Source organism: Mauremys mutica, chromosome 3 (genome assembly GCF_020497125.1).
Source record: "Mauremys mutica isolate MM-2020 ecotype Southern chromosome 3, ASM2049712v1, whole genome shotgun sequence".
In the NCBI taxonomy this organism is placed as follows: Eukaryota; Metazoa; Chordata; order Testudines; family Geoemydidae; genus Mauremys; species Mauremys mutica.
Window position 1 is genome coordinate 46,762,328 of NC_059074.1, and position 14,547 is coordinate 46,776,874.

The 14,547-nt window shown below is 45.3% G+C and overlaps 1 protein-coding gene across 1 annotated transcript in view; it reads right to left on the bottom strand.

Moving 5' to 3' along the window:
• Window positions 1–13,507, bottom strand: part of GCLC (glutamate-cysteine ligase catalytic subunit) — a 60,674-nt gene extending 47,167 nt beyond the window's left edge. The window contains exon 1 of the mRNA XM_045010481.1: window positions 13,328–13,507. Within this exon, the coding sequence (XP_044866416.1) occupies window positions 13,328–13,477 (150 nt within the window). The 5' untranslated portion in view covers window positions 13,478–13,507. The remainder of the gene's footprint in view (window positions 1–13,327) is intronic.
• Between the last annotated feature and the right edge of the window lie 1,040 nt (window positions 13,508–14,547).

A 14,547-nucleotide genomic window follows, 5' to 3' on the forward strand; every position in this document is an offset into this window, starting at 1 on the left:
AAGAACTCCTTTCTTTGATCATTGTACCACATAACACAGAGGGGTGTAATACTGTAAAAAGAGAACATAGTCACATTTACAATATAAATCTAACATCAAAGGCCTTACTTATGAATTGTATTGGGTTTAAACTGAAAAGCTATGTCTTTTGTGCAATTTTAGACATTCGTTTGTACAACTGTGTTTTCTACTCCACATAGGTTTAGTTTGTTCATGGACCAATAAAGAAACATTAGTCAAAGCCAGAATAACAACTCTGTTTCCTTTTTAAATAAAGTCTTGTTCTTGTTTGATATCGAATTTGAATTTTACAGAAAGAAGGAAGTTTAGAGCAGTAATCAGAATGGTCCTCTACCACAGGAGCTCCAAATATTGGATGATCAAAGCTACTATTAAAGTCTCCGAGCAGGGCTTGAAAAATCCATTCACCACTTGGTGAGAGAACCTACATCAATTTCTGACAAATTTTAGCTCTCATTGAAAAAAGTTCTAGCCTTTATGTGTTACAAAAATAACCTTCCAGAAGTGAACCATTATAAACCAATCTCCTGCTGAAGCTCTTATCTGTGACAAGCAGCAGCACTAAGAAATTAACAAAGCTCTCATCAATTTCACTGATGTAATTCACTACTCACAGTAGTGAAAAAAATCAGGAATAATAGTTTTCTAAAGCAGCAACATAAAATCAGGAGCAAAAGCAAGCACAGGGGAGAACCCAAAATAGGAAGGATAAGAACAGGGTAGAGTAATGGAACCCCTCCCCTCTCCTAGAAGCTAAGAGGCTCTGGATGGGAGAAGAGGTAGGAAGCCCTTTCTCTCTTCCATTACTTGGGTGGATACTAGGGTGGCGGGAGTGGAGAGAAGCAGAGTATCAAATTTATCATATGCCTCCTAGCCAGAGGAGGATATGAGAGACTGAACCCTCTTCCATCCCTCAAGTAGGATTCAAGAGTGGCGCCTTCTCCTCCCCTGATACTGGAGGGCTGGGCTTCTGATCAAGACGTTGCCATGGACTTTACCAGTGTCCCCAGCTCAATTCTTGTCTTTCATATCTTCCTCAACCTAATAGGTCACGTCTTCTGTATATCAGGTGTCTAGTAAATATTTCAAATCTGGCCTTTCTGCCAGTTTAGAGCTCAGTAATCTATACCAGCCGGAAACACTGCAGTAGTACTGACTATGCAGAAATACAGCAGAGGTCAGCAACCCCAAAGTGTCATATTTACAGTGGCAAGATCCGTTATTTCCATTTGAAGTATTCCTTCAATGTATATCTATGGTGCTATAGTGTCTTACAAAAAATATATCTATATCTACAAACACAGAGTACCACCCCCCAAGCAGCTCACAGTCTAAGGTCATGTCTACACCAGGGCCGCCCAGAGGGGGGGGCAAAGGGGGCAATTTGCCCCGGGCTCCGCAGGGGCCCCCAAGAGAACAGCGGAGGCTCCCGCCTCCGCCCCTCTCCTGGAGCCTCAGCGCTTGATGTCTCCGGCGGAGCCCGAGCCCCGCCCTGCTCAGAGCCGCGTGGTCAGGGGGCGGGGCTGGGAGCTCCGCTCCCTCCGCTCAGCGTGGAGCTGCCAGCCCCGCCCCCTCCCCACACGGCTCTGAGCGGGACGGAGCTCAGGCCCCGCTGGCCACACGCTGCCGCTGTTCCGGCGAGGCGCTGAGACTCCGGGCGAGGAGGGAGCCGGGGGTAAGAGGCTGGGGCCGGGGGGAAGCGGGACCCGCCGCCGAAGCACAGCCCGGTCTTCGGCGGCGGGGGCCCTTCCGTTCCGGGACCCGCCGCCGAAGTGCCCCGAAGACCCGCAACGGGGACCCCCCCCGCCGCACTTCGGCGGCGGGTCCCGCTTCGGCGGTAATTCGGCGGCGGGGGGTCCCCGCCGCGGGTCTTCGGGGCACTTCGGCGGCGGGTCCCGGAACGGAAGGGCCCCCCGCCGCCGAAGACCCCGGGCCCCCGGAATCTTCTGGGCGGCCCTGGTCTACACTGCCACATGTCAGCAAAACTTGTCGCTCAGGGGGGTGAAAACACTCTCTCCCTCCCCAGCCCGAGTAACGTAAATTTCACTGGTGTAAATGTAGTGGGTAGAGCTCTCTTGTGTTGACATAGAGCGGCTATATGAGATCTTTTACAATGGCGTAGCTGCATTGGTACAGCTGTGATGCTATAAGTGTAGTGTAGACATAGCCTAAGACAAGACCCACAGAGGGAAATGAAGGGGAGGGTGGAGGCAGAGGTTAGGTGATCACAGGGACATTGGAGAGGTTAATATGTACTATGTACACATCTTGAGGGTTGAGGCTTTTTAAAAAAATATGTAAATTAGCTTAAGCTCTCCCCTGAAGAGGGTTTTGATAAGGATAGTAAAAAACAGGAAAGGGGTGACATGCCTGAAGGTCACACTAAGGCAGAGGGGCACAGAAACACCACAAGGCAAGTTTGTCTAGATTAAGATTTAAGGTGTAACACTAGCATGCATTAGCTAACACATTTCTAAAAATCTAGTGTAGACTCTAGGCTTTTCAAAGTGTCAGCTAACATGTGTTAGCACCTTTAAATCCTGACCTAGAAAAGACCAACATGATCAATACAGCAGATGCAGTTATACAAATGTTAGGGACATGCTAAATCTTCTGTTTGTATTGGAATAATGCCATTGTCCTACTTTTTGTATTTAGTCAAATTGTGCTCGGAGAAAAAGCATGAACAAGCAGTCATGTGGCAATTAACCTAATCATTCATGAGTGCTGCTTTTCTCATATGGCACACAGGCAAGTAGCGATTAAGACAGCTACCATTCAAGCACCATTCAAATACAGCCACCATTCAAATGCAGCCAGTCATGCTGTATTTGGCAGGGGGCCAAACTGTGAAATTTTGCATGAAGGATAAGAGTTTTAAAAAATACAGCCTGTTTTCAGAATTTTACTGTCTGGAAGGATAATTTGCAGAAGCTTAAAAGAACTGACATGAACCAACATTTAAATTTTGTAAAAACAAGCTTTTACAAAACTTAAAGACCAATACAAGTGTTTCTATAAACTTAAGATGCCAAGGAAATGATTTAAAACAGCATTCTTCTGCAGCATATGAAACCAATGCACGTCAGCAATAAGTAGAACCTGAGAATGAAAGTTAGTTCATTCATCGCCATTCTCCACACTGAGATAAATACACAAAACATAAACAAAGTGCATAAACAGTGATAAACATATTGCATTTTTAAAATGCTCACTTCTAATAGCATTAGTAACATAGGTTTAAAAAAAAAATAGATGTATTTTAGGTGACTGTGTCAATTTGTATCTTCACCTAGCTGAAGTTTTAAAGATTTACATATAGATAACTAGCAACACAGGCAATGCTGTAACCAGATCAGACAGCAATTGATATATTCAAGTACTCAGTCAGCTAGTTACCAGATGCTTCAGAGGAAAGTTAAAGACAATGTACAGGGGACCATTATGGAATAACCTACTCATATGATTAGGTTTTTTTCCTATCCCCCCCTCAGAGGTTGGCTAGGGACCCGAAGCATGAAGCTTTCTACTTTTTAAAAACCTTACTAATTCTGGCTATCCTTGTCAGTCATGAAAGCTTTAAAGACTTTTTTCAATCCATTAAGTTCTTGACCTCAAAGATACTATGTGACAATGGGTTGCGCAGGATAATTGTGTTGTACAAATAAAATAAATAAATAAAAATATGTTTGCAGCTTTTCAATTTCATTGACTTATTCTTGCAAGATGAGAGGGTTAAATATACAATTTACTTTCTCTGCACATCCTTTTTTTGGGGGGAGGGGGGGAGAGGAGTTTGGTCTTCTCTCTAAATTCTTTTCAACTTTTCTTCTTATGGAAGTTTTTCCTTTATTCATTTTTACTGTCAAGTCTTCAAACCCCTTCCTTGTTGTTGTTTTTTTTTTGAGAAAGACCAAAACAAAACTCAATATTCCAAATATAATTTTTTCAGCCATATTTTCCATCCATTTCTTGTGGAGTTTAACACTGTTCACTTTTGGGGGGGGGGGGGGGACACCACCACAGCATATGGAGCACGTCTTTACTGAGTTGTGCGCAATGACACCCAGATTCTTTTTTCCTCAGCTGCTTCAGTTAATTTACAACTATTCAAAAATCATGTGGGCAATAATACAACTGTCAAAGACCTATCGGTTTTACTCTGCAATGGCTGCTGCTGGGAACAGCCTTAAACAGCATCTGAGGGCTGGCACAGGAGCTAGCTCTGGGAAGCACCACAAAAGATGGGAGAAAGTTAAATTAGTAGAGTCTTCTTACCATCCATGCAATGAATATGTTCTCTTCCATATTTGTCAGACAACTACTAGGCAGAGACAACATCCCTGTGTAGATTCCAGGAACTACATTTTGGTAAAGAAACCAGCTTACCCTTCCCTTTCACATGCAAAGGTGTGCTTGACTTCTTGCCTGGGTGTTGCTCTTGGCAATGGGGCCCCTCATTTTAGTTCTCTGGATTAGCATAAGACCATAAGAATGGCAATACTGGGTCAAACCAATGGTCCATCTAAGCCCAGTATTCTGTCTTCCAACAGTGGCCTACGCCAAGTGCTTCAGAAGGAATGAACAGAACAGGTAATCATCAAGTGATCCATCCCCATGTTGCCCATTCCAAGCTTCTGGCAAACAGACATTAAGGACACTTCAGAGCATGGTTTTGCATCCCTGCCCATCCTGGCTAATAGCCATTGATGGACCTAGCCTCCATGAACTTATGTAGTTCCTTTTTGAACCCTGTTATAGTCTTTGCCCTTAATAATCTATGATTCTATGATTCAAAACATCCTCTGGCAGAGTTCCACAGTTCAACTCCTTGTGTGAAAAAATACTTCATTTTGTTTGTTTTAAACCTGCTACCTATTAATTTCGTTTGGTGATTCCTAGTTCTTGTGTTATGAGTAAATAACACTTCCCTATTTACTTTCTCCACTCCAGTTATGATTTTATAGACCTCTATCATATCCCCCCCTTAGTCGTCTCTTTTCCAAGCTAAAAAGTACCAGCCTTCTTTCTCCTCATATGGAAGCTGATCCATACCCCTAATCATTTTTGTTGCCCTTTCCTGTACTTTTTCCAATACATACATATGTATATATACACATATATATGTATACACACATAAATGAGATGGGGCGACTACATCTGCACAACAGTATTCAAGATGTGGGTGTAACAGATTTATATAAAGGCAAAATTATATTTTTTATCTTGTATATCTATCCCTTTCCTAATGATTCCAAACACTTAGCTTTTTTGACTGCCGCTGCACCTTGAGTGGATGTTTTCAGAGAACCAACAACCATGGCTCCAAGATCTCTTTCTTGAGTGGCAACAGTTAATAGAGACTCCATTTTATATGTATATGTTTTCCAATGTGCACTACTTTGCATTTATCAACATTGAATTTATTCTACCATTTTGTTGCCCAGTCTCCCAGTTTTGTAGGAATCCTTTGTAACTCTTCACCATCTGCTTTGGACTAAACTATCTTGAGTAGTTTTGTATCATCTGCAAAATTTTGCCACCTCACTGTTCACCCTTTTTTCCAGATCATTTATGAATATACTGAACAGTACTGCTTCTGGTACGGATCCATGGGGAACACCACTATTTACCTTTCTCCATTCTGAAAATTGACCATTTATTCCTCCCCTTTGTTTCCTGTCTTTTAACCAGTTACTGATCCATGAGAGGACCTTCTCTCTTATCCCATGACAGCTTACTCTGCTTAAGAGTTTTTGGTGACAGACCTTGTGAAAGGCTTTCTGAAAATCTAAGTGCACTATACCCACTGGATCACCCTGTGACACTGTACCCCATATTCTTCACAGTGATCATCATTATATATATATATATTATATGATAATGGCAAAATTATAATGCATTTTAGGCAAGATGGGTCATGTGAGATGTCATTTGAAAAGTTATGATTTGCTGAATATATCTGTATGCATGGATCATTTTTGTACCTGAAGTTATTAATATTGACTATGTATCTGTATTTCAAATGTAGTTACACCTGGGTAATGCCCACTAGACAATCAGTCTATATATAGTTGGTGGGGAAGGGCCTATTCAGGGCAATGAGCCATTAGGAAAAAACAGTAAGCCTTAGGAGAGGCTTATCTCCCACAGGGTGAGCCTTCCTGTGAACACTCCAAACAGCCTGAAAGTAATGGCTGCTATGACTCTACAAGGACATGTGACCAGGCCACATGATTCTTGACTCCATCTTGGGATGTCAGTAATTTTCCACAGATTGGTCTGGGAACCAAGCTTTGGAACAAAGGTTCCCGCCCTATACAAGAGCCATATAAAGCAGGGAGTGACATCATCTGTAATTCTTCACTCCCCACTCAAGAAGACTCCTGGAAACACCTGATTAAGAGACTGAACTGGGGGAAAGTGCTGAGCCCAAGCTAAAGGGATTTCTAGCCTGTGAATGAAATACCTGGGGATTCCAAGCTGTAAAGCAAGTGCAGTTTGCCCCTTAAGAATCTGCAGCCTGCTTGTATCATCTCTCAGGATGAGCATTTGCTAATTCATATCCAATCTATTTAGTATATTAAGCTTAGTTTGCATTTATTTGCTAGGTAAGCTGCTTTTAGCTTTTAAGTGATAGCAAACAGATATCTTTTATAGTTAATAAACTTGTTTTTGTTTTATCTAAACCAGCGAGTTAGAGTGAAGTATATGGGAATCATAGCTCAATGGGCAAAGACTGTTGCATATTCCTCTCCACATTGAGGGAGGGGGTGAACTTTATCAGCTTACGCTGTACAGTTCCCTGTGCAGCGCCAGACGGTATAATTTTGGGTTTATACTCCAGAGGGGATGTGTGCCTGGGGAGCTGGGAGTTACCATACCTGTAGCCTTCCTATTCAGGGGTTGGTCAGAGAGCCTGCATGTGACTGCAGCTGGGTATGTCCCTACCTGTATGAATGCTGGTGAAAGTGCAGGCTGGAGGGTTTTGCAGCTTGTCACAGCAGTACTGTCTGAGAGGGAGCCCAGGCTAGTGGGTCAGGTGGCTCAGCGTTACCCCAGTTCCAGGTAGCACCCCGGGGGAAATCCATCACACAACATTGTCCACATACTTGTTGACCCCTCAAAGAATTCTAGTAGATTGGTGAGGCATGATTTCCTTTTACAAAAAACATGTTGACTCTTCCCCAATAAATCATTTTCATCAATGTGTCTGATAGATATAGATGAAGCTGATGGAACAATGTAGGGAAAAAAGGAAGGGTTAAGATGATGAAATACAATGTAGGAAAATATACGGTACACCATGAAAAAGAGAGAGGGGGTCAGGAAGAAACAAGGTGTACAAGAAAACCAGGAGAGAGCACTTTTTTACAGCTTAAAAAGAGCTGACTGAACATTAAAATTAAATACAATGCAAAGAGTACACAACTGTTTTATTATTCATTTAAATTTTAAGGAGTGTGGTGGCACAGATTCTTCACTGTGGCTAATATACTTAGCTGCCAGGCAAGTTTTCAAGACGTCCAAATTCATACATCTTTTCTTTAAAAGGAAAATGACCCTGTGAAAACTGAATCCACTTCATTGTATTCTATGCCTAAAAACTGACAGTGGCACGACTTGTATCCAATAGAAGGGTTATTGTGTCTAATTTCAAGAAACAAGCAAGGACAGAATAGAAATTGCAAGCCAGATTGCCATTTCATTCACATTCTTGCGCATAAATCATTATTGTTTTCTGCAGCTTTCATTTTGACCAAAAAACATTACCCCCTTTGCAACTTTAATACGCACACTGGTGCATCTCCTTCCTGTTCTGGTGCTACTTCTTACTCCCTTTCCCCATCTCTCTTCTAATCACTCTCTTGCTCACACCATTCACTCCACATCTGGCATGGCACAAGGTCTGAAAAACATCAATCTTGTTCTGTCTTGCAGCAAAGTGGACTGCAGAGACAAACTTAAATAAAATATATGCAGTAGGGTTTCACTTGGTATACCCAAGTGCATGCACAGCACAAAGCAATGGAACTGAGTCTAGCGGCCAAGAACCCAGCCATTTCACTCTTCAGAATCCAACATAGGCTGCAAAGTTAAACTTCATATGTGTGCTTTGAGTTGCAGACAGAAAGATGAACTGGAATAGAATGAGAGACTGATAAAGCACTACAGTGTACAGATACCTTTTCAGGAGGGTAACTGTGGAGAAGCCAGAATATGGTCTACCTTACCTCCCTGCAGCGTAGTGTCTGTCTTTGCTGCTGTGAGGGTTCAGTTGTTGGAGCAGTGGGGTTTTTGTTTTTTTGGGGCGGGAGGGGAGGTGGGAGGGAAAGAAAGAGGGAAGCTGCCTGGCAAAAATCATGACCGAGTATCATCTTAGCCTCTCCCAAGATAATAGATTACCAGCTCAAGAGGTCACAGAGCCAATGCTTTCATCTTTCAAACTTGCTACTGAAAGGTGGGCAGGAACACTGTGGAATTACACTGGGAGGGATATAGCACTACATTAGCTATGTTTAGCTTTGTTCAGAACAAGTGGATCACAACGGTGGTTTGAATGCTGTTTTATGTCCAGATACCTTCTGCCTGATGTTCAGAGGTGTAAAACACTTGCATCTCCAACTGAAGTCAGGGGAGCCATTAGTGCTTAACACCTTTATAAGCCAAGTGCATAGTGTGCTATAGGTATGCTATGTTATGACAAAATGACAATGTTCTAGAAAGGACAAGATGTTGGACAGCTCTACAACCCCAGGCTACAGGTTCTCTCTGCATTCACAAGCAAACACAGTGACTCCACTTTGTGAAAATGGATTTTGGAGATGAAGGGAGAAGGCATCTTTTAAATATCTCTAGCTGCCTGTGGACAAGAACAGATAGGATCTGCAGGTAATGACCTCCCTGTTCCAGACACAGAGCTGGGCAGGCAAGTATATCTTTGATAGTATTTTTTATTTTTAAAGGAAAAGAGAAAGAAAGAAGCTATTACTCAACTGTATCTCAGAAATGTATTTTATAACATCAGTTTTATTACAGCAGCCCTGACTGCATCACTACAGTTAAGTGACAGTTGTCATCGCCATTATTAATTCCTATCTTTAAGGGTTTATAGCCAAGGCAATAAAAACATTTTTCAAGCTATAATTTGGTATACAGTGTCCAAGTCCACAGCACTTTCTTTTGTTAGAAGAATTAACCCTGTTTTAAACTTGAGTTCAACATAAGATGCCACAAAGCTTTCCACAATCCTGGCTATTTGATCAGAGAAATCTAATCTCTTTTTCAACTAGTCAGTGTCTAATACAAATGAACTGTTTTACAAGCTGAAAAAAATATGAAAGCAAAATAAGTTACTGTTCTGTGTGCGCACAGAACCATAAATTCAAATCACAAATTTCACCAACTAATGTTTGACAGATTCCAATACCTTCTTGAGCCCTTAAGACCCAGCTTACAATATGTCAAGACAGAGCTATCTTAACATACATTGATTGATACAGCAATGAAATAATGAATAATCTGTTCTGATTGAGTTGAGATAACTCCTGCTTGCTCTATAAAAACATTTTTAAAGGAGTCGCAGGTATTAACCTGCTCTCTGAAAGGCAGAGCATAATACAGTACACAAATCTATATTACTACATCTGGGGCAACAGGTCAATACAACCAGAAAGAGGGAAAGTTTGTTGCCTATAATTCTCCTTCCCTGAAGGCCTACAGGCTTCTCGGGCCTACATTTTAGCATTAAGTTGGTAGAACTCCCCTAGATACTAAGATTTTGACCCTTGAGAACATCAGCAGCCAAGAGGAGGGAAAACCATTCCCACTACTGGACATCATGCATTACATCTACCAAGTATAAAAGTTGCCCTCAGATAGCTCCAGTCAGTTCTTCTGATGGTAGAGGAAACAGTCAGAAAGAAAAGCTAATTTAAGACTTTAAAAAAAAAAAGGAAAACCTAAAAAAAATTAACTTTCATACTAAAAAGGCGTGAGTTCTGCTCTACCACTCCTTGATCCTGAGACTGCTCATAGACAGTTGCATCCGAAGAAGTGGGCTGTAGCCCACGAAAGCTTATGCTCAAATAAATTTGTTAGTCTGTCATAAACAGATAGTTAAGGGTTAAGGTCTCTTTTACCTGTAAAGGGTTAACATGCAGTACCTGATGACCACCTGACCAGAGGACCAATCAGAGACAAGATAATTTCACATCTCTGTGGAGGGAAGCCTTTGTCTGTGTTCTTTGTTAGAGAGTTCTCTTTTTGGATCTAAGAGAGGCCAGACATGTCTCCAAGTTCTCCTGGAGTAGTTCCTACTATTCAATAGTGAGTATTAATTAGAAAGACGGATTAGTCTTATAATTTGATTTCTACATTTGCAATTGTGTGTTTGCTGAAGGAAATTCTTTATTCCTGTTTGCTGTTACTTTGCTTTTACTGAGAAAGAAAGGGGGAGGGGGAATGCTCTCCAGGTTTATAGGTTAGACTCTGTGTATTGTTCCATCTTGGATTACAGAGACAAGTTATTTTCTTTTTATTCTTTAATAAATCTTTTCTGTTAAGAACTTGGTTGATCTTTCCTTGGGTGGATTCTCAGGGAAAGGGGAGGAGGGAAGCATCCCTCTGTAGTTGGATCCTGGTATCTCTCTTAGAAAAAGGGAGGGGGAGGAAGCAGGGGGGAATGGTTTATTTCTCCTGGGTGTAAGAACTCCATGGATTTGGGGTTCTTGGGATCCCCAAGGATTTTGGGGAAGGACTGTGTCCCAATCCACGTACCTGATTGGGTGGTGGTAGCTTTTACCAGATCTAAACTAGGATTTTAGTTTAGAGATAAATTCATGCAGGTCCCCATATTGGAACTCAACAGCTCTAAGTGGGGGTGAGACCTATGACGGTCTCTAAGGTGCCACAAGTACTCCTGTTCTTTTTGCGGATACAGACTAACATGGCTGCTACTGTGAAACATGGACAGTCTGTTCACAGTGGTGCGCTCTTTCCAAACCAGATCTGGCAGCTTGTGTCTGGTCATCAGAGAAAGAACATTAAGAAGGGCTACAACCAAGAGCGGAGAAAAATAGAGACCTACATTCCCTCAGCAGAGAGGGCAGTCTCTTTGCCCAGCTATCTTCAAGGGGCTGAAGAGCTCACTCCCATGCTTGTGCCTTCTGTTTGGGAAATTCTGCAATCAAAAGCCTTCCTGGATTGTTTACATAAAACATGGTGGCCCAAGAGTGCACTTGCCCCATGACCACCTTTTTGGATACAAGGTCTCTGACAACTGCCAGTGTGTACAAGGCTGCCCTAATCTCTAGAGCATTGATAAGCCGTTAAAAACGAAATTCTTTCATAACAGAAGCAGCAAAGAATCCGGATGCATCCGAAGAAGTGGGTATTCACCCACGAAAGCTCATGCTGCAAAACGTCTGTTAGTCTATAAGGTGCCACAGGATTCTTTGCTGCTTCTACAGAACCAGACTAACACGGCTACCCCTCTGATACTTTTCATAATAGAGCCCTTCCCAGGATGGATTATACCCGTGGTTACTGTGCTTTGGACGGGAAGTGTTTGAAAACCTATTCCTAATAGCAGACTGGATCTCTCTGGTTTGACAGTGATCTAGGAACCAAGCTTGAGGTGCAACGCAAGAGTCCCTTGTCTATCTTGCTTCCACTGGGATGTCCAGGTCTCCTGGGGTTACCTCTTATGGAGATGTACTACTCAATAACTATAGATAATGAAACCAAATATTTGTATTATGGTTCAAGCTGTGACCTGCTAGCTCTTCCTTAACATTTTTTGACAAAATGGTGGCATCCTAGATCCCACTGTGGGGCAGGGAAAAGAGTTAAGTTAGTCTGTGCAGGAGATAGAAATTTCTCAAAGGCTGGTCCAAGGCTGTGGAATTAACTCCTCCAGGAACTGAAAACTATCACAAACCTCACCATCTTCCACTCCAAGTACAAGGAGCACCTTTGACTTCTTAAATACACCTGTTTCTATGTATTTATAAATAAAAAACCTACCAAAACGCTTCATGGCACATGGGCGGGGATGTGAGAATAAACATCACCTTGCTTAATGAATGACTGGAAGATGCTCATAGTATCTGAGCATGAGTGTGGTTTAAGTACCAGAGTACAAAACAGATGATAGAATAGAACCTATACAGAATAGCTTCTAACAGTGTCTGCAGGGGCAAATTAGGGTGGTTTACCATGAATCATACGGTAGGGAGAATGACACTCACTCTACCTCTGCCACTAGTGCACTCAAGACTTGAAAACAGGGGTCAGCAACCTTTCAGAAGTGGTGTGCCGAGTCTTCATTTATTCACTCTGATTTAAGGTTGTGTATGCCAGTCACACATTTTAACATTTTTAGATCTCTTTTCATAAGTCTATAATATATAACTAAACGATTGTTGTAAGTAAATAAGGTTTTTAAAATGGTTAAGAAGCTTCATTTAAAAAGTAAATTAAAATGCAGAGCCCCCCGGACCCGTGGCCAGGACTTGGGCAGTGTGAGTGCCACTGAAAATCAGCTCGTGTACCGCCTTTGGCATGTGTGCCATAGGTTGCCTACCCCTGCTTTAAAAGAAATCTTGAAGAGTGGTGGTGTTCCATCAATCTCACGCTCAGGAGCTAAGACCCAAAGGAAGAATTCTGAACACATGGTCTCCAGGAACCTAACGCTGAAGTTAATCTCCCAGGCACTGACCAAGCCCCCCCGCCCCTTTACAATTATCCACTCCTGACAATTAAGTCAGAGGCTTAATATGAGTTTCGTTTTTAAGACTCGTTTTTTAAAGCCGAACGGGCTTGGGCTCAACAAACACAACAATTTTTTGCTTTAAAAAAAGCAACCCACAGCAGTTGCTGTGAAGTAGCAGCGCCCCAAGTACCACACGTCTAGAGATGCCCCGGGAAAGCGTTTAAACATCACTCCGGCCCGGAGCGCACACGGCAGGGGGAGGCCGTTAAAACAGCGATGGAGAGTTACCGCCCCCCCGGCCCCGCACTAGCCCCGAGCTGCTCCGCACCCCCGCCTCCCGCTCCCGGCCGGCAGCCCCGGGGCTGGAGCTCCGAAGCCGCCCCCACCCCAGGCAGCGAAATCCAAGGCGCCGGGCGTGCGGCGACCGCTGCCGGCCCGCGGGGGTGCAGGCACCAGGGGCAGCAACCTGCCCCCCCGCCCGCCGGCCGGGTCCCTCCCCGCCCTGCCCCCAGGGGGCGAGCCGCTCCCGGCCGGAGCCCGCACGGCGCTCGGGAGGGCCGCTGACAGGCAGCGCGTCCCCCCGCCGCTCACCTCGTCCCCCCATTTGAGAACGTCCTTGTGGCGCTCGGCCACGGCGCGGTAGATGTGCAGGAACTGGAGGATGCCGTGTCTGCGCACGTGCTCCGCGTGCCGCTGCGTCTCCTCCCAGCTCAGCGGGGAGCCCTGCGACAGCAGCCCCATGCCGAGGCCTCCGCAGCCGGGCGGGGCGGGGCGGGGCAGGGCAGGGCAGGGCAGCGCGGCCGGCCCCGGGCTCTCGGAACGGCGGGAGCGGCAGGTGCCCCCGGGGAGACGGACGCGGCGGCTCAGGCGCAGTGCGCGGAAGCGGCGGCAGGAGCCTTGTCCCGGCGTAGCACGTGACGGGGGTGGGCGGCGGCGGCGGCTCGCGTCAGGCCGTGACTCAGCACTTTCCGCCGGGCCGGCCCCGCGCCCCGCCCCTGGGCCGCCCGTCAGCCCGCGGGGAGGGCCCGGGCGGGGCTCGGCGGACACCTACGGGCCCCGGGCTGGGGGGACGCGAGGCCCCGCCACTTCCCGCTCCAGGCTGGAGGCGGAGCCCGGCCGCCCAGGAACTTCCTGCGCCCCCGCCTCGCAGCCTGAGCCCTGCCGGTGGGGGACGCCCTTGCCCGGAAAGGGCGGCTCTGAACTCCGCCTGCTCTGGCGGATTGCCCGGGAGCCCGCTGGGCTCGGGCGTCCCCATCTGCGGTCACTAGGGCAAGGGGTTTCCGAAGTAGCGTCTCTTCCCTCGGGAAAAACGGGTTTCTTAAGCGTCACAGATTGTACCGGCGGGCTCCGGTCGTCCCCGCACTGATCTGAATCACTTGCTAGTGATCCCAGCTAGTGTATGGCACCCGCGAGCCCTCTGGGGCAGGAATACTATTAAAATAGAATTAAATAAAGAGCCTCCCTGAGCTAGCACGTGCTAAAGGATCACATGTGACATGGATTACAGCGGTGCTGCCCAGTGGTTCAGGAGCCGGATTAGGGGTCATTACCCAAAAGAGCCACAAGTAGTGTGAATTCATTGTTTCATCTACTCTATGGTACCAGCACTCACTGGTGGCATGTTTGGGAGCCAGCAGCACAGAGTGGGATGGGGCAGGGTCAGTCCACTTCCTGCCACCTAGTGAGTGCAGGGCACCTGACCCCTGCTGCAGAGGTGGGGCTGGAGCAGAGCAGGGGTGGGAAGAGGTCAGGTGGGGGCAGATCAGTGTCAGGGCTAGGGCAGAGCAGGGGTGGGGTGGGGGCAGGGCTGG